At 34.6% G+C, this 19,827-nt stretch overlaps 1 protein-coding gene and 1 long non-coding RNA gene across 5 annotated transcripts in view; one reads left to right on the top strand and one right to left on the bottom strand.

Moving 5' to 3' along the window:
- Positions 1–1,124, top strand: part of LOC310905660 — a 32,391-nt gene extending 31,267 nt beyond the window's left edge. The window contains exon 5 of the long non-coding RNA XR_014589210.1: positions 87–1,124. This is a non-coding gene — a long non-coding RNA (uncharacterized lncRNA). The remainder of the gene's footprint in view (positions 1–86) is intronic.
- Positions 1,125–1,261: 137 nt separating this feature from the next.
- Positions 1,262–19,827, bottom strand: part of PHKB (phosphorylase kinase regulatory subunit beta) — a gene marked incomplete at its 5' end in the record, with an annotated part of 74,101 nt that continues 55,535 nt past the window's right edge. For 3 of the 4 annotated variants that reach the window (XM_083852196.1, XM_083852197.1, XM_083852198.1), the window contains 11 exons: positions 1,262–2,270; positions 4,583–4,723; positions 5,973–6,080; positions 6,512–6,641; positions 8,528–8,662; positions 11,902–12,104; positions 13,204–13,294; positions 15,048–15,105; positions 17,262–17,343; positions 18,003–18,165; positions 18,254–18,315. In XM_083852196.1, coding sequence (XP_083708322.1) covers positions 2,133–2,270; positions 4,583–4,723; positions 5,973–6,080; positions 6,512–6,641; positions 8,528–8,662; positions 11,902–12,104; positions 13,204–13,294; positions 15,048–15,105; positions 17,262–17,343; positions 18,003–18,165; positions 18,254–18,315 — 1,311 coding nt within the window. In that variant the 3' untranslated portion in view covers positions 1,262–2,132. Of the gene's footprint in view, positions 2,271–4,582; positions 4,724–5,972; positions 6,081–6,511; positions 6,642–8,527; positions 8,663–11,901; positions 12,105–13,203; positions 13,295–14,145; positions 14,237–15,047; positions 15,106–17,261; positions 17,344–18,002; positions 18,166–18,253; positions 18,316–19,827 lie in introns of all 4 variants that reach the window. The other variant, XM_083852199.1, reaches the window with a different exon arrangement.

Below are 19,827 nucleotides of genomic sequence, written 5' to 3'. Positions count from 1 at the left end.
TACAAAAGGAGAAACAAAAGGGGAGGGAAGGGAACAAAAAGTAGGTTGCTAAACAACTTGTTTCCTATTTGTTCTCATAAATGAAGGAAAAAGCTTCTCAAACAGCACTACACTTGGTCTAAGGGTCAATAAGCTGTGGTGGGAAGAATACGCCGGGCCTGCTAAGGAAACCGCCTTTATCTTGTTAGGTAAGCTGCATCATTCTCCATTTTCTTTGATTATGTACTATTAAGAAATATGCCTTTTACATTATGGTCACCTAAAGAAAAATAGAAATGAAGATAATGAAGAGCATCTTCATAATAAAGAGCTGTGGCTGATTTCCACCCGACATGACTGTAGTCCTTTAGGTGACTCTGTGTTATGTTCTGTATTTGTATTGCAAGAGATGTATCAATTTTAGAGTATTTTTAAAAACACTAGGAAGACACATGCTTACTACCTATGTAATCACTGCTCCATAGCTAGTTGTAGCTTTGCAAGCAATATAAAAATTAACAAACCCCAGCAGGTAGATTTGCTGTACTTGGTAATTCTTAAGGCAGTACCAAACTTAAAAAAAAAAAAAAGAGAGGATAAGTTGAATTGTTGTTTAAACTAGTAGCTTCATTTTTTTTGCAATGCTACCAACTGATTCTGCTGTTTAATTGTTACCTTCTTGCTGCAGTTAGAGCAATTCTACAGTCCCTTAGACAATATTAAATGTACTAACACTCAATGTATCCAGAAATCAGTAACTGTGTTAGCCTTTATTCCCAAGAACCACCCTCCACTGAATGTTAAATGCAAGGATGAGTGGTAGGACCACTATCCTGACTATCAACCCAAAATTAGCTTTTCTGACCTTTCTAATTCTCTGCATCCCTTGGCAAGATATTTCTAAATGGCTTACTGTCCTCCTTCAAAAACAAATTCTGCTACCATTTTGTTTTAAGAAGGATTGATTCTGTGATTGCTAGGGAAGTTCTGCAAATCAGGGAAGTACTAACCACTGCCTTTCTCAGTACTCCTCTCGTACCAAGCTTCACTCCATCACTTCTGACATTAGTTTTGCCCTATGACTTGAATTTACTTGCCTTTAATATCAAAATGGCAACAATTTATTGACAGTTGAGTTGTAGCTGGTCTGTAAATTCCATTATCAAAATGTTTTTGGACCAGTTCTAAAGCTTTAGAAGTGGGTTCACCCAGTAGCGCATTAAAAGGCTGCCACTAAACTCAATGAGTCTGTGTATAACTCTAAAAGTATTTTTATTGAAAGTTTTTTTTAAAGCATTTGATTTTTATTACTTTTAACAAAATAAAGCATTTAGCATACAGTGTTTTCACACATTTGGGAGACAAATTTATCTTGAATTCTTTCATGCGTTAATAGCTCATTTAATACACAGCTTTTTCTTCATTGATACTAATTTTAAATACAGTTTGCTTTCCTTTTTTTTAATAAAAACTATTTATGTTGTTATCATGTGTTTCCCTTTATACAGATACTTAAACTGGGAAACTACAGTGATATTTATTGCTAGAGCTTAAAAAAAGCCATTCTCTTGCAATGAAACCTGTATATCAAGTGGTAAATTAAAACCCAAACAACTAAATGCCTGCTGTTAATTGAACTGATTTTTTTTTCCAAGAATAACAACTTCTTAATTATTTTACTTGCTTCTATTTTGTGTGCACAATCAAAAATAAAATAAGATCTAGGTTTCATATTTCCACAGTTTGGTGTGCATTAGTTAACTATAGTATTTTCTGAATTTAATTTAGAATTTACAATAAACTTGTTTGTAATTATAAATAAATAAGAGGTATAAGGACAGAATCTTACACTGTATTTCTCTAAGATACCAGTTATGGTAAATGCATAAATTTAATATCAAAGGTACAATACCATTCTACTTAATTAAGATATCACAGGACTAACTTCATGTGCTTTCGGTATCATGCTGCATAGTTGAGACAGGAAAATTAAGGTGCACTTCGTGTCTTTAATGGCACTTTTTTTAGCAAAGGATGGTACATGTATTTGTATTACTAGCCAGGGTTACTCTTCAAAACAGTATTTTAATATGTGCATGCAAAATACATAGAACCCTAAATAAAGCAGCAACTCCTATGCTGTATTTGAAGCTTTAGCTAACAGTACAAGGATCATCATTGCTTGATTTCACTTCCCCTTCTAGCAATAAGGTGATCACAGCCTTACTCAAGTAGCTGCATGTTCCCTTTTTTCCGACTGGGTAAGTGTTGTAGAATGCAGTCATGTCATCCTGCAGGAGAGAGAGAAGATGTTTCGGTTAAGTGTTGATTATGAAAGGCAGACAAACTCAACTGAACAGGAGAAACATTGTGGATATGTTAGAAATGCAAATGTATTTTTCAAACTGTAAAGCTATAGTATAATTCTGCTCAATTTTCAGATATTTTCTACATGTACTCTCTGAACATGTGGAAAACGTTAATAAAACATATTGTATTTATATCCTTTCTGAATTTTCCAGTGCTACCTTCTCCATATTTTTCAATTGTAATAGGTGACAGAGAACAATTGCTATCTTAAAACACGCAGATAAATGACTACTGTGTGGTAACTTACTGTGCTACCACAATATGATTGTGATCCAGGTCTGTGCGTGCACATGCAGAAATACTGACTGAAGATTTATTAAAAATAAAAATGGAAGAAGTAAACCACAGGTAGCATATGAGCTCATTTTGTTAATCAGATAAGATCAGCAAATAGGTTTTCTTCACTGAACACCTGTTTTGCTCAGTTAATGATGTTAAAACAGCTGCTTTTTCTCCAATTATATATTGGCTGTTATAATAGAGGTTCAACTCTTCAGTTCAGGAAATAGATTACTTTCCAATTGTATTATTAAATCAAAGGTAGAGATTGCATGATGAAACTATGAGACTTCTGTAGTTTTAGGGTGTGTTGGAAGTTACTGGAGTAATCACTTAATACTAATTACATGTTCTAAGGGAAAAAAATCAAAATATATGCAAATGAGTTGAATGGAAGAACACCTTTAGACAAATTATGAGTTATTTTAGCAGTATTTGTTAGGAAAACCTGAGACAGAATATCATCAGATAGGCTACAGTTAACTTCCACTGGGCATACACTTGGGAATAAAGGACACTAAGGTTCCAGAAAATTTTCATGTATGTTGTTGTTGGAAATTCCAACTCTTTAAACATACTAATCACAACTCTAAATTGGGATTTCTCTTTAACAGACGAAAGGCATCATTCTAACCAGATCTGGGTTTAGTAAAAAAAGAAAATCCATCACTTAAATGGAAGCTAAGCCAGTGCAAATCATTTTTTGCATGGGATTTTTCTTTCAGTTTACAGCCGTAGGGATTTCCAGCCTGTCACTGTAACTGGTAGCATATAACAAGATAGCGTGCAGAGCTGGCACTTAATAGCCATTTGTGTGGATGATATGTCTGGTTTTGCTATGGCTGCAACCACAGAATCATTACCCTTCCAAAATGATGAGGCCAAAAGAAACATAATTTAAAGAAAATTATGTCCTTTTAAAAACAAAGGTATTGTGCAAGGTGATGTGTTGCTAAGGCTAACTGTGGATTTCTTTCAAGTCTCATTACACAAAAGTAGTTACAAGAAAGTGAACCTTAAAACTTCTGAAAAAATACTTGAGGACCACATTCTTCCTCATCTCTAAATAGCTAAACTCAACAACAGGCAGTGCTTTTGCATATGTGTTATGAACCAATAGGTTTTTCAGGGCTAGTACAGATCTCTCTGAATATATTGTGCACAGTACAGTGACTGAGTGAGTAAGACCATCCTCAGTAGCAGAGGGACTTGTCCTACTGCTTGACTCATTTCTTTCTTCACCCAGTCAAGTGAACCTGGCTTTATTACAGAATTACCGAGCTTTGAGGCACCAAAACTTGTAGGGGAGACTGCTTAGAGGCCTTTAAAGCATAAAACCTGAAATCCTACTGAAGTAAATCTTAAAAACTACTTGATCAAGTTTCGTTTATTTGGTTTTTAAGCCTTAAAGATTAAAAGCTTGCTAGGTTGTGAATGCAACCATAGTGGAAAAATCAGTAGCTAAGAGCAGTTTTGCCTTTAAAATTCTTACATTAATATTGTCAATGAGTTCTTTGGTTCATAAGTTTTTCTTAGTATCTTAGTAACTAAGATCCTAAATTCATACTTGCTGAGCATTAGGTTTTGCTTCCTTACAAATTTCTGGTATTCTAAACTAGAAAACTATTCTAGTTCTGTGCTGCAATTACCTCTTTACCCTTTTAATGAACATCCTAAGCATTTCAGCTTTATCCGTTTCAGAGGTGGCTAACACTGAGTGTCCTTACTCTATTGCTTTGAATTCACAATTCAACAAATAAACTAAGTGCTTCTTTTACCTCTGCTTATAGGCTTTTGGCAGACTTATGCAGCATTTGGGTATATTCATTTGTATTTGTGTTCTACTCTGAACTCCTTAGCAATTTGCTTTTTATTTTTTCACTGCACAATATTAACAATATAGTAAACTTCAACAAGAACAGTAAATGCTGTAAGACAGCAGTATTTTACTCACTTGTTTCTCAGCTCCCTTTGACCTGCTGTGATCGTTCTGAAAGTCACGAAATGCTTCTTGCACCACTTTGTCCAAGTCTACTTTGTCCTGGAACTCTAACTCTGGATTTCTCTCCAAAATAACAGATATGACCATCAACAACTAGAAGGCAGAAGAAGACGACGGTAGGACTTTAATTTGTTAAAATTCAGGTTACATAAAAAGCATTGTAAATAATTGCATATGCTTGTTCCAAGCAGGAAGCAATTTAATAGTGGCATAGGTAATAGTGTGCGGATAAAAGAACTGTGACTTTTATGAAAGAGTCACTAAAAAAAGCTGACCTTCATGAAAAGTTACAATTTCTGGTGACTACCTAGTTAAGGACACTGCAGAAAAGACTGACATTAACATCTCACTTTGGGAGTCAGGAAGTTATTTTCCAGTTTATTCAGTTAAGTGAGAGGCTGCACAAACAGTGGTGCTCAGACAATGAAGAGAGTGAAAAGCAGCAAACAGTGAACCTCAGCTGTTGATGTTTTGATGTATACACATGGGATAATTGCACTATGGCAAAGTTCGTAAACAACAAAGCCAAGAGACAAAAAATGTTGGTTCAAGAAAATTTACATTTCTTATGTCTGAAAGATTTAAAATAGGAAGACAAATATGATGAGTGACCTATAGAAGTAGGCAGTAGAATCTATATTGGTCATCTTTGTTTTTGATAACTGTTTTCTTTTAGCAAAAATTGGGGATGTTCCAGCAAGCAGCATGACCATTAGCTGTTAGCCAGAATTGAGATGGATTTGAATTAATTTTAGTGCGGGAAAAAAACTCGCAGGCATCAGGGACGCATACTTGGGAACTAACAATGAACACTGCTGACAGCACAGATGTCAGTTACCAAAGGTACATATGCTCTTGATCTGTTCTAAAAGTATCCATTATTAGCTGCACTGGTGGGGGAAGGAGTTTATAGAAGTCTCTTTTTTTAAAACCCTAGGAAACTGAAAGTTAGTTGAGTCAGTAACACAAAGCAACTTACTAGAAAGCCTCAGCAAAATGGGAAAGAAGAAGCTATTGGAGGGCAAACTGATGTTTTAGAGCAAATTTTTCCTGAGACTTGGAAAATCACTAAGAAAAGGCACAGGCTTAGGACTGAATTAGTCTTCATAAGTGTATTGGCACGCTGATTAGTATTTACTTATTTGCTAAAGAAGGAAAACATCGAAAACTTAGTATATTCTGAGCATGCTAACAGTAACCAGTTTAATCACACAAAACGCATGGAGAAAGCACTGAAGCAAGTGTTTGTATTTAAAATTATATTTCTACAAATTTTATTTATTTATTTATTTTAAGCAGTAACATGCACACTATGAAATTTCTTCCATTGTAGGCCACATACCTCTACAATAATTTGCCTGTATTCTGGCTGGTCAATATTTTGCAGCATATCTTCAACTAGGAGGGAAAAATTCATTTCGTACATCGTCATATCCGATAAAGTTGGTTGCTGAAAAACGAATAATACTTTTACAGTGAAAAGATCGTTTGCATTAAGTCACTCCCCACCCCAATACAGCCTGTGTGCTTGCTGAATAAATAGTACACAACTAAAAAATATGACCACTGCAGCATCAAATAGGAAGCAGATTTCAGAGCCCGTGACAGCACAGCTTTGGACTCCATGACTTGGAAAGGGCGTTTTAGTCTTATAGTCCTACAAGAATGTTTTAATAGAAGTAAATGACTTCCATTCTATTCTAATTGTACTTTACTCAGAACCAAAAAGTAAGTATGATTCAAAAAATATATGTATATCAGAAAAGGAACAAATTATCCTGAAGTAATATATTATGGCATACAATAAATATTACTATTAATGGTGAATGGTATTATTGCTAATGTGGAGCAGAAATAATTGAGCACCTGTGCATGTTTTACCTGTGGTAAAAATTTCCCTGCTACTATTAAACCATTAGGAGTTCTCTCCAAGATCTGCCACACCCTGTCATAGAATCCAGCAGGAGTTCGATTCAGAGAACCATCTATTTGTCGTCTGTTAAGCCAGCCTCTGTGGACAAAGGAAATTGATAATCTGAAACAGCTTTTTGTTTCCAACTCAGAACCAAGTCTCGTGTTCTGTGGTGTAAGCCAGTAAGGTTAGCAGTGATAGCAAACACCTATTAATGATGCATATGAAGTACACATTGTGCCTGGGATGTTAGACTCTGAAGAGAATAAAATCAAGATGCTCAGAAAGTAGTAGTTAGAACATTATTCTTATGTGTGTGTTTGTGCTTTATGTACCTGGAGGGAAAAAAAAAAAACACACACAAAAAAACTACGAAGTCTATCCACTGCAGTACAGTAAAGGTAACAGGCTGAATTCATCGTGTCTGTCAATTAAGTCACAGAAGACTAAAACATGCATAAAACAGAAGCCACTGTGTATTTAGCAACAAAATTTGTTTGGTTCCCATGACAGGCAAACTCAGGGAAAAAAAATCCACTATATTAACTATAATAGTAAGATTTCTTTCCTCATACCAAGTAGGCAAAACAATTCATTATATAAATATAGCTCAAAGAAATTCTACATCCATAAAATATAAAACGTGGTAGGTGGTGGATTAGAAACAGCTATCATTCTACTTCAAATACCACGTTAGAAAAATGCATTTCAGCACAATTGCTAAAGGTAGATTAGCTTGGGCCAAAAATGTCTGAAAGACCAGCAACAGAATTTTAAGAACTGGCAGCCATCAATATGATTGGTAATGGTGGTTTCAAAGTACAGGATTAGTTTTGTGTAGCAGTACTGCACATACTTAACAGAAAAGTTTTCCCAAATGTTATTGTCCGCAGTTAGTTTGAAAATTTTTAGTAGAGGATCTGTTTTCATAAGGTAAGAGTACTGACAGCTCCCTTTTGAAGCAGAGCTCTGATTACAAGCAAGTTAACACTTTTGTTAAGGTTTTGAGAGAAATAATGTTAACATCAACATGAGACAGCAACTAGAAAGCTAGTATTAACTGCAACAGAGACACTGAAAAGCATGGGAGAAAATACAGAATATATTGTATAATGGACTGTAGGGAGAGTCTACATCATACAAATTAAATAAGAGGGAGCAGACACCACATTAAGGAGTTTGTTTCTCAAGCATTAGAGACTATAGATCTAAAAAATAGAGTGGTTTTAAAAAATAGAGTGGATTTTGAATTGAGCAGGAACAAAGTACTATGATGTGAGCAAAGGTTGTAGTTGCCATCATCCATTCAGTGAAGGACTAGAAAAATTATCAGCAGTATTATGTGCCAAAGTTTAATCTAATTTAACTAGAAGTAAAACCTATGGGAGGACTTTTAACTTCAGTCTTTTCAATATAGGTAAGTGGAAATATTGTAATTTTAACTTTTTTTTTTTTTCATGCATGCCTGCATCACAATGAATACTCTTTTTGGCAACTTATCTTTTCTCCAAACTAACTAGTTTCAGGCAGCAAAGCTCTCTCTTGAGTATTCTAGAGAAAATCCGTTCTTAATTCATATAAGCTAGAAAAAAAGGCACTGAACAGCAGACAAACTTAATTTTGTCTTCCTTAAGATTAGCTACTTAAGTAGGCAGTATTGAGTAGTTCTGACTCCTTTCCCTACGTTGAGGAATATAATGCTTCACAGTATTGCCAAATTATATAGATTATTACTATAAATTAAGGCTTCCACTAGGATAAAGGTGAAAAATGAAGCTGCGCTACAAAAGAAACAACTGTAAAACTTGGACACAGCTGAAAGAATGAAAAAGTGCACCTTTGCTACCTCTCCTTAAATAAGTGTTACTACTGATTGCAGATACCTGCTGATTTAAGATGTATACAAAGTATTTCAGAAATGCAAGTTACTTGAACAGTCTATTAGGAATGAGAACAGGTGACACAAACTCCACACATCTCATTACCTCCCCTGCTGCTGTGGTTGAAGAATATCCAGCAAAAGCTGCTTCACTTCACTAGGGGACATCTGGTACAGGTCCTTGGCTGGCATATCTCCAGCACGGAATTTCAATTCATACTTCATAGCATGGATAATCCATCTGAAGTAAAGGGAGGAAAAGATTCATTAATTAAATACAACATTTGCAAAGATAGAAATTTAGTCCAGTAAAATACCTCAGGAAAATTCCATGTCATCCTGTTTGTATTCTTTTGCTGTTAGGATGCGGTTATAGTATCATATACTCTACTGTTCTTACTGTTTTGTGGAATTTCCTCAGATTTTGCATTTGTTTGCCTTATGACTTTCAGTTTAGATTTTAAGAAATAGGTTGTGAAGCATACTTTTCACAGGGAAGATACATTCACTGCATATCTTCCTACATCCCACATTCATTAAAACAAAATTTACCTGACTTCTGGTGTTATAATTCCTACTCAAAATTATGGTCTTGACAGTATGTGCATTCTTCCAATGAGCTTAGGAAAGAAAATTAAATTGTTTTACATTGAAAAAAACTTCAAGGCTTATTAATAGTTTTAGCCTTTGAAGCCCCTTTTTGCAGTCTATCACACGTCTTTTGCTACTCCTTTTTGAAAAAAAAGATTAAATAAAAACATGAAAACTGATGATTTTTCAACCTTAGGGACATGAGGAGCAGGACTTTGCAAGTTGTTAAAGGAAAATGCTGATTTTTCTTTTGCACGTAATATAAAACAATGCTGCAGCTTCAAATGTAATATTAAAGATTAAATAATACATATGAAGCACAGTAACTGAACATCCACATTGCTTCAGTTCAAGTAGCTATTCCTGTCAAAAGGGTAAAGAAACTTCACCAGTTTTTCTTCATATAGTCTATCATATAACACCCAATCAAGTCTGGGATACGTCAAAGAGCTGTTTTACTCTGTTTATCAGAGAGAAAAGTGAAGTATTACTAAAATATTTACCTTGTCAGCACTATAGCCACATTCTGCAGGTATGTTACTACTTGACCTACAAAGAATTTTTTTTGTTTCCCTAAGTCAAGTCACAGACTTTTGTACTGAAGGATTTTTTAATAATTGCATAGAATTCTGAGATGTCAGGCCAACCAATTCAACATGGTTTTACATTTGAGATTTCTAGGATCATTCACTGAAGGTACAGGATATGAGGAGAACATGAGGCAACATGGGCGTACTACGTTGTCCAGAACATACTGCTTTTATTCAGTTTACTCTGTGAATAGCATTCATCTCTTATTACTAAGATTAACAAACAGAACTGGCTGGAATTGTTTTGTTGTTGTGTTTTTCTCAAATACATCTCTATGCAAGTCATTCAGTGGTCTTTTCTGTTGGCAGTAGCCTATGTGACATAGCAAAGCGAAGAGTGGACCTCCTACCAAACTTCACAGACAAGGGGTGGGTAGAAGTCAGTTGACTGGAGGTTTTTACAGTAATAGGACTGTCAAGAACTTGATCTATTTCAACATGAAACCCTGAAAACAAATCAATAACAAGACACTAAATCAAATCATTATCAAACTGGAATGCTTGTTCTGTGAGAAGGTTAATAATTCTGCTCACTGGAGTGGGTGATAACACTAGCATAAAAGGAAACTGAATCTCTAGAATTAAGCTTGGAAGAAAGAAAAAAAAACTGAAAAAAGGGATTAGTTGCAGAGAATGAGGAAGGGGAAGAGGAGTAACATGGACCTGTAGAGGCTACAGAAAGTGTATTTAAGTGAAAGATGTACTTGCAGTTAGATGTAACACAGGTGATTTGATTGAGAAGGTTTTGGTTTTATAATGACTAGAAACTACTTCTAATGTAGTAACAGGAATCTTACATGGTAGAGAAAAGACTGCTGGTATCTACCTCCAGTGCTGAAGTGTCATGTTTTCCCTATCAAAAAATATGGAACACTTAAGTTCTAATCTTAAAGGATGCTCACTAATTCTGTAAAGTTCAGTCACTAGCACCTGTCTTCATCAAAGAGGTACTTAGCCAAATGCATGTCTGTTCCTAACTGTGAAAAAATAATTACTGTAGATAGCAATGTAAATGCAGATACCATGGAATATGATAGCACTGAAGCACGAACTATTTGTAGTCATATTATCAAAGAACTAAAAAGAACACTCAATTTGGTAAATGATGTTTCAGGCTTGAATCATGTTTGTGGTTCCTAAGCTATATATAGCTTAACCTTGATAAGCAGTCAAGAAGCATTGTACGTGTCTGTAATAAGGATACTAATTTTTTATTTTCTAGAATAAAAGACTTTTAGCATCACATTATAGGATCATTCAGGTTTTTCTTTACCACGGCAGATGCATGTTTGTGTAGAGATCTGCTCTTGAACTATGTCTTCATTATGCCAGATGTTGGCTACTCAGATTCACTACCTAGGTGCCTTACAATATTCTAGGGATGTCTTAAATGCTACATGCATTTGAACTACAGAAAGCTTTCGTTACCTGAAGTTCCCATTACAGACAACACTGTAGAAGAACAAGCTATCTTTTTATGCAGCTTATTGTACTGAAGCTCTGAAAAGAAATAGTTTAAGTATCATGAAACACTGTCTCCAAGGGATTTGTTGCTCATGGTTACTGGACTTTTAAGACTGAATTAGACAAAACTATACTTCAAGCTCATTATATTAAAACTATATTAAAAGCTCAGCGCTTACTGGAAACTACAGAATGCAACTACAAGCATATCTTGTCTTGGAGGATTTTTTTTCATTTCAGAAGGGAATCAAATTCATGCTGTATCTTTCCTAGATTGTTGCATTTATAAAGTCTCCCCACTTCACCCATTTGCCCCAAACCTACATACATAGGTACCTGCTTGAGCGAGCAAAAAGCGTTGAAAGGCTTTACTGCCACCGTCTGCTAGGTGAGCCAGGTAGAACATTGTGCCTGTTGACTACTGGCAGGACAGGGTGACCTGGAGGTAGCATACTTACTACTAACCATTTGTTGTACAACATGCATCTGTAAAATCCCACTACAGTGTTTTTGGTTTTGAAGCCCTAAACTGATAAACATCAAGCATTTAGAAATCCTACAGTTCACCACATTAGCGGAAAGCTTCAAATAAGGTATTATAAGGACCACCCTTCCTCCACTTTATACCGTCGACTGGCAAACATAAGGCCAGTTGTGTACCCACTTTTGGCATGATAATTTAAAGCTGGCTTCCTAGAAATGTAAAATTGAAGCATACCCGTTTTGTTGCATCATATTATATATAACCTTTTTTTGCAATGTAACAACAATCTCTATTGAAGCAGGTATATTCCCCTACAATACTAGTAGTAAGCAAAACAGATACTTTACTGACCCAATTCGTATCTTCAGCATGCCACTGAAAAGTTCAGGTGAATTTGAGATGATCCAACCAATATGGATGACGAGTTCCTGCTGAACCACAGCTTCTCTTTCATCTTGTAAATGACATTTTTCATAGATGATGTTCTTAATGACTCCTGGGGATAAGGGATTAGAAATGACTTCTTCCTCTTGGCCAAAAGCTCCAAGTGTCACCTGCAGTATATTGAAGACAATTCAGAGGATTTAGACAGGAATAAAAGCACCATAGAAGGAATTCATAAACTAAGCTTCATGAGCTCTGCTCTTCATGAACAAGTTTCACAACACAAAAATAATTGGATGTCAGTTCTTGACAATTGCTAACAGTGTTAGGCGGATGCTATTAAAATAACAAAATTCAGTAAAGACCACAGTAAATATGGAGATTTTTTTCCCATATGGAAACAGAAGTGCAAGAGTGTTGCTTTGGGTTCAAAATTGGGTGTATAATCAAGCCTGGACAGCAGATTTAGATGTTCTTTCATTTCTGGCATTGAGCTGTGGAGTTTACTTAAAAATAAGAATTTGCTTAATTCTGAATTTTTTCTTATTTCTAATAGCATCCCAGAAGTTACAGCCTTCATTTTAAGAAACTATATTATAATGCTGGTACTGGATTGTTCAACCACAAGAATAAAATAAAATAAAAATTAACAAATAAAATTTTAATTTGCTTTTAATCTAGTGTCAGTGGAACACAATAACACTAATTTTTCTCCTATAATAAAGATATTTATTTTAAAGGGATTGACAAATGCAAGTTTTGTTAAAAACTTGAAAACAAACAGCTGAAAATCATGCTACATGCAGATGCACCTTCCTCTATACCTGCACAGTGCTAGAGGCACACACCCAGACCTCAGTCTGGAGTATAATAGGGACAAATCTGTCATAGTAGCATTGCATATACATATATATTTTATTCTAAAAATACATAATATTCAATTACTACTACTTGGAAATAGCTCTGCATAAATTTAATTAATATTACTCTACTGGGAGAAAAATTTAAAAGTCCTCCGTAGGAAGGAAAGAAACGATGATTAAAACCTGTTTGGAGCAGAAAACTAAAATCTATAAAAATTTATTAGCCTATAGTATATCCAAATATTAAATATATCTTGATTTTCTCTAGCTTGTTCTTCTTCAGAAAGGATATTTTAAACTATTGGGTACTTTTAAAAGAAGCATCTGCAGCCTTCAAAATGAAAAAGGCCATTTATTTATTTTCTGTTATCACCCCTTAATACATTTCTGAAAATTAAAGACTTACCTGCTTGCCCTGAACTAAAACATTAGTAATAGATGGTGCAAGGCTGTCCACTAGTTTACCTAAAAGACTTGCTGCGAAGCGCACAACAGACCTGAGGGCAGAAAACAGAGCAATCCCACTACATATCAAAAGCTAGTTTAATGAATTCTTATATAATTTTGAAGTCTGCCACAGCATTCATAGATCCCCAAATTAACTGAATACATACAATATTTATAATGTGGAATTCAGATCAGATTTTTATATTCTGTTGTCTAGATTTTCATTTTTTAGTCTAGATATAGGTTAATGGATCAAAAATAAATTAGTTAGAACTCATTAAACTACAGATGCCATAAAAAGCCTGTTCTTTTCTCCGCATCATCTTGAAAAACATGAAATGCCAACTTCTCTTTTGTGACATTTTCTTCATTTTGCAAGATAAGCGAACAAAAATAATGTAACTGTTTAGGCCATGTCACAAAGATGTTGCAAGAGAAAGTACAACATGGAACATGAAGGCTTTGGTTTCTTTTCCACAGTGAGGTAATGTTTTACATGTACTGCATGGAAAAAAGAGACTTGCGTAAACTGCTTGGTTTCAGATGGGCTGTGTGTAAAAAAAAAAAATTCATATATCAACAAGACGTTTAAAGATATTTATATCTTTAATTATAATTTTTCCTGATAAAAAGCAAACTTAGTAGACCTGTATTCAAGCTTTTCTAGCACAGGCTTTGAGGTTGCTAAGAATCATTCATCAGCACAGCTAATGAAAGAGTTGTCATATCCTATAGTGTTAGTATAAAATTCAAACAGTCGATGTTGATTCCTGTGAATATTGCTACGCACTTTTTAAGATCAAGAGCAAAGCATCTCAAAAATGCATTAGCTGATACCATCAAAATGCAAAAAAGCCATAAAATCTCATGGAGTTCCATTTCAGACCTCTGGGCACTTTACCTGTTTCCCATGTACCAGTAAAGTAGTAATATGTGGGGCTATAGAAGAAGAAAATTTCTGTGCAAATGCAGCACTGTAGCGCAACACCAACCTATATGTATGTCACATGGCAATCATGGAAGAGAAATGAAAAACAGTTTACATATTTTGTTTCTAAAATACTTTTGGTTTTTATTCTTTAAAAAAAACACAACCAAGGTATTTTGGTTCTACCTTATTATCGGCAAAGGCCCATTTCACTACATGAACTAACTAAAATGAAAAATGGTTTTTAAATTTATAGTCTCATCTGTTACAAGTAGTTACAGAGCGAGAGAACAGAATTCAGGACAGGCTCAACTCATTTCTTTGATAATAAGAAATGACATTTCTACTGAGCTTCAAGGCAAAGTAATTAACTAACAACGTGTAAATACTAGCCTAGTTTCTGAAACCTTCTGAAGTTATTGTGACAAAGTCAGGCTCAAAGTAAATTACTTCAGGCAGAGTAAGCAAACTGCGTAAGTGTATCAACTTAACTGATTTGTATTTGATCACCAGCCTTGCTACAGAAAGCTACTAGAATTATTTTACCATACCATGTAAGAAATAAGAATATTAGTATTCTTATTTTTTCTCATTATTTGAGCTTAACTAGAACTGTACATCTGCAATAATTCTCATAACAAAAACAGCTTGCTATTCTTTATTTCAAAAAACAATGTCAAGGAAATAATTCTTATTTTTAAGTATTACAGACAAGATCTTCAGCTGCAATGAAACAATACAGTATTGTCAGTAAGATCATCCTTTTTTCCCCCCTCCTCTAAGCATGTAAGGAACCAGCTTTACTTTCTATAAACACATTAGGAAAAAAAAAAAGGTGTAAACCAAAAGGAACATAATGACATCTGTATACAAACCAGAGTTTTTTGCTGCCAGCTCGTCTATAGATTCTTTCAATATGTTCACGAACAGTACCTAAACATATTTATTAAAAAATAAAAAAATAAAAAAAATCAAAAACCAAAATCAAACAAAAAAAAAAAAAACAAAAATCCACATTAAAGAGATGCATACTTTTTCTTTTAATATAAATAAGGTAATTTTGATTAGACCAGATAATTCTGAATCAGCTTTAGCAAAGCACTTATGTATTGTGCTTAACATATAAAACTTAGATACAATTAAGTCCCCTATCATTCAATTGTATGCTGTTACACAAGAAGCCGAACCGAACTTCAGCTGGACTTTCTGCTCCTGCTGTAGAAAGACTTATAGCTCATTGTTGAGATATATTGGGAAAATTAATTTATGCAATGATTTGGCCTAGAAGGTACATCTCCATGGTCAGGTACATCCTCATCAAACTGCAGATTATGTTTTGGTTATGGGATGGAGCAGATCTTTCTACACTTTCTTGTGCTAAAGCAGCATCAGTCATGTCTTGTGTATGACAGTGTAGTTCATTCAAGTGATGCTATGTTTGGACAAAGGTTGTCATTGCTGATATCCAAGATATGAGTTGCTTTCAACTTTGTATATGAACAATAGATCACCTGATTAATCATTTGAGACTTGAGGCTTGCCTTTTACAGGAAGCTGGGACAGTATGAAAGACAGGGGTTTGCACTGCTTTGTGGCTCTACCCTGAATTACTAAAACAAAGTGACCACAAAGATACCAAAGGTACAGTGTGATCTAGCTTTGGTATTCAGGTGCATTACAGCACTACTCCAGTGAAGCTAATTATTACTTTTGCAAAGTACTGGGAATATTTGACACATACACAGGACATAATTATTACTGCATTACTACTCTCCCTCTCCAAGCTGATTTTCTGTCTGCCAAAAACAAAGAGAACATTTTGTTAAGTGCTATATATTAAACTAGCATGATGCTGTACAAAAATGACCTAAAAAAGATGGCAGAAAATGAGAAGAGCACTGCTTCAAAGTCAAAGCAGACGGTCCAACATTTGGAAAAGACAAAGTAGAGAGGGATATTACATTAATAAGAAGAGATACCATTCTTGTATCAGTCCACAGTTGATCGTATTACATCAGCTTGGTGTAATGATATCTCTTCAGTTGTACAGGGATCAAGTGGGAACCATTATGTTAAAAGTAAAAATGGTGACAAACATATTACTTAAGCTTCAGTTAGCTTCTAGATTTTAAGTTCTCAGATGGAATGTCAGTGTTTCTGATGCCAGACACTGGTAAACAGTAAATTCATCTGTAACAACAACAGTGGAAGTTGACTCAAAATCATAGCTAGTGCCTGTCAGCTGGAACACCCAAGGTTCTTCAGCTTTTAATTTCAGATTTATTTTTTATTGATTGTGTGATTTTTACTCCACTTTACATTGTTTTCTATGACATTCTTAATACAGCAGTACTAATATAATGTGTATTTATATAAAAACTACAATTCTTCATCACAAGAAACAGCTGTCCTCTATCAAAATTATGAAGCAGGGATCTATAACATGAAGTGCTAAGTTACACTGCTTGAGGAATAACTAAATGAGTATTATTGAATCTTAATGTTCCTCTTTTTCCAAGAAGTACTCATACATAGTATGAGGTGGCTAACAATGTCTGGGGGAAAAAACAAAGCAAAACAACCTTGCAGCACAAGCTGCAAGTCCGAGTAGCCTGTTCTGGATTATTTTACATGAATTTAAATCTTGTGCTCTAACACAAAGCCATAATATAAAATTCAAGTAGAATAAACTTTACAGATATATTGAAATAACAACTGATTACCTAAGATTAAAATGAAAGATTCCATATAGTTTCACACATTTCAGACTAAATGTTACAAATGCGCAAATTTGTCTTTAGTTTCAGTTTTATATACAAGGTCAAATCCCCTATTTCTTACATGCATGTGTTCAGAATTACAAACAGATACAGCAACTGCATACAATATAGAAGAGTTCATATGCTTAGCAGCTCATTCCTCACCACACTGTGAATTTGCATGTCCCATTTAATGCAGCAATTGCTTTAATGGCAAAGAAAATAGCTACAGAACTGCTTGCATGCATAGCCATTATTCATGTTCATTACAACTAAAAATACAGCTGCTTCCTGAAATATTCAGGATACTCAAATGACAGAAGCTCTTACCTTCCTTGGTGATAAAATTCGGTCCTTCCCTTTTAAGCAATATACTTGAAAGTAATGCTTGACTTGCAAGGCAATTGCAGTCCTTAAAAAAACAGCAACAACATAACCACAAATAGCCTTCAGATTTTCAGTGAAGCAAAAAACAGAAAAGCTATTAAAAATATTAAGTGAAAACAAAAGGCCTGTAATAATTTGGCCTCAGAAATGTTTCCCAATTTTCTGCTCGTGGGTCCTGTCATTTACAGCTGAAATTCTAGTAATATCATAGGGAACCATATAGAATATTTTCTGTGCTCCTGCTGAGCACTGGATCTCGAAACAGTCACTGGTAGTTTTCTTCTAGATACAGGAAAAACAACAGATTGGGACTTTCCCTCAGTATCATTAAGAAGTTATCAGTTTATCAGTGAACATCAACTGTTGAAGTCTTTTGGACTTCAGTCTAAAAATAAAGTATTTATTCATAAGATGCATGACAAATTGATCCCCTTTTAGATGGTCATTTATTACCAGAAGATTTGGATAGCTGGGGGAAATGGAAGCCAACAGTTACAGCATGACAAGCCAGAAAGTACTGATAAGTGTGAAGAGGCACATCAGACGTTTTATGTTACTAGCCATATTATTAACATTGAACCATAGCAGTAATCATGTTGATCTAATTAGGCCACTATGTACCAGCATACAGTATGTTATTTCATGAAGGTGAAGTTACACTGCATTTTTATCAAGTTTTCTTACATTAAGTTTCTGCAGAATCTCGTACGTTGACTTGTTTTTCCAGTCATTAATATTTACGTCTGGTTGCTGCTCAAGTTCAGAAACATTTGGAGTACTAGACTGTCTCTTGACTTTTGAATGTTTTGGAAGATCCAGCTCCTCCAAACTCTTAAATACAGGAACCCTGAAAAATAATTATTTCATTTCTTCACAGTTCAAAAAACATTTTAATTATCAAATACTTCACCATTATTATTTACACATAGCCTTACTCTTCTGTTTCAGTGATTCTTAGGAAGTCAAGTTGCTCAACAACTGCTCCAGATATTAACGTCTGAAATGAAAAATTTGACAATTAAAATTTAAAAAGATGCAGAAACGTACATAAGTATATAGTTGTTGTTTGATCTAGGAGCCACGTTCTCCATATGTTGCTGGTGGTTTCCATTTGGAAAGTAGTTTCTTTACAGTTCCAAGTATTTTTACAATTCCACAGTGTTTTTCCTTTTTTCTTAAGATCTCACTTAGGACAAGAGAAGTTTCTTAGAGCTGCTTTCTCTTTTTTTCTGGGGTTCTGCTGTTCTTTTGCCTGCAACATACACCTTAACCTACCAATATCCAGCTCTGCTCCCCCAAAAAAGCATATCTGACGAAAATACCTGAGATCAAGGATTCGCATTCCTTAGAGTCTAGCATAATACTCCTGTTCTGGATCGTAATGTTTGTTGTTTCAGGTACATCTGAAGGATGACTACTTTTCCTGTCAGTCTTACTGGTCTTTCAGGAAAACACAAAATAATAGCACTTTCTACTCTGTACTCATTTCTTAATGCAAGCATGCCTGCCCTGAAGTGTACAGATCAAGTGCAGCTTATGATTATTTCTATCTCAGAATATTACAAACCTGAAACTCAGTGTTTCATATATATGATGTAGTAATTACAATTAATTCACTCCAATTTTTTTATCAAACATATTATACTACAATATTTTTAAGAATGCTTTTTGATGATTCTCATTAGCTAAACAAAATTGAGCACACTACAAATGTTTAAATTCCATTTTCATTGTACACAAGTTTGCAGTAAAATATTGATACTGTAAGATGACTGAAAAAAAAGAAGTGTTAAAAGGGTACACATTTTAAAATGAAATCACATTTTGTGTATTTTACAAGAAAAAAGAGCATTCATCCAATTTGAGACACACATCCTATCTCTAAGCACTTTTAGACATACGCATCTAAATGAAGCGGATGAAGACTTCACAAAGATTCAATATATCTTTTGTTGGAATGCATGAATTATTTAAGAAAACACCACAAGTTAGACATGTCCCTTGTTCTTGCCCCAACTCCTCCCCCATAATGAAATGAGACTCTTTCCAAAACATGACAAATATGCATTAAAATTGAGAGATAACGTCTAAACTGATAGCGAAAGCATACTATATTCCACCAATAATTGCACTGACCACCAACATGTACCATCTCTTTACAAAAAGGGGAAGAGAAGTAAAGGTTTTGGAAAGCTGTGAAGTAGAAAGGGAAGTTAACAATAAGTAAGAGATGCAAGGCAATTTCCACTTAACCCAAACCATTTTATATATCCTCTGCTTACTGCCATAACAGGAACTATATCTTAATAATTAATATGCTACAACATAACTAAAACTATTGTAGTTTTACATAAGGAGATATTAGTATTTATGGATGTGGTAAGGATTTCTCTCTGGCAAAAGCATAGGGCATTTTTTAATTTTTTTTAACAGATTTCATTCAGAAGTCTTCAGGGGGGTTGAACAAGTATATAACTGTATTTACATTACAGCCCTGTTACACTATCGA

The sequence above is a fragment of the Anser anser genome (assembly GCF_964211835.1).
Source record: "Anser anser genome assembly, chromosome: 11".
In the NCBI taxonomy this organism is placed as follows: Eukaryota; Metazoa; Chordata; class Aves; order Anseriformes; family Anatidae; genus Anser; species Anser anser.
This window is presented reverse-complemented; position numbering and strand designations above follow the sequence as displayed.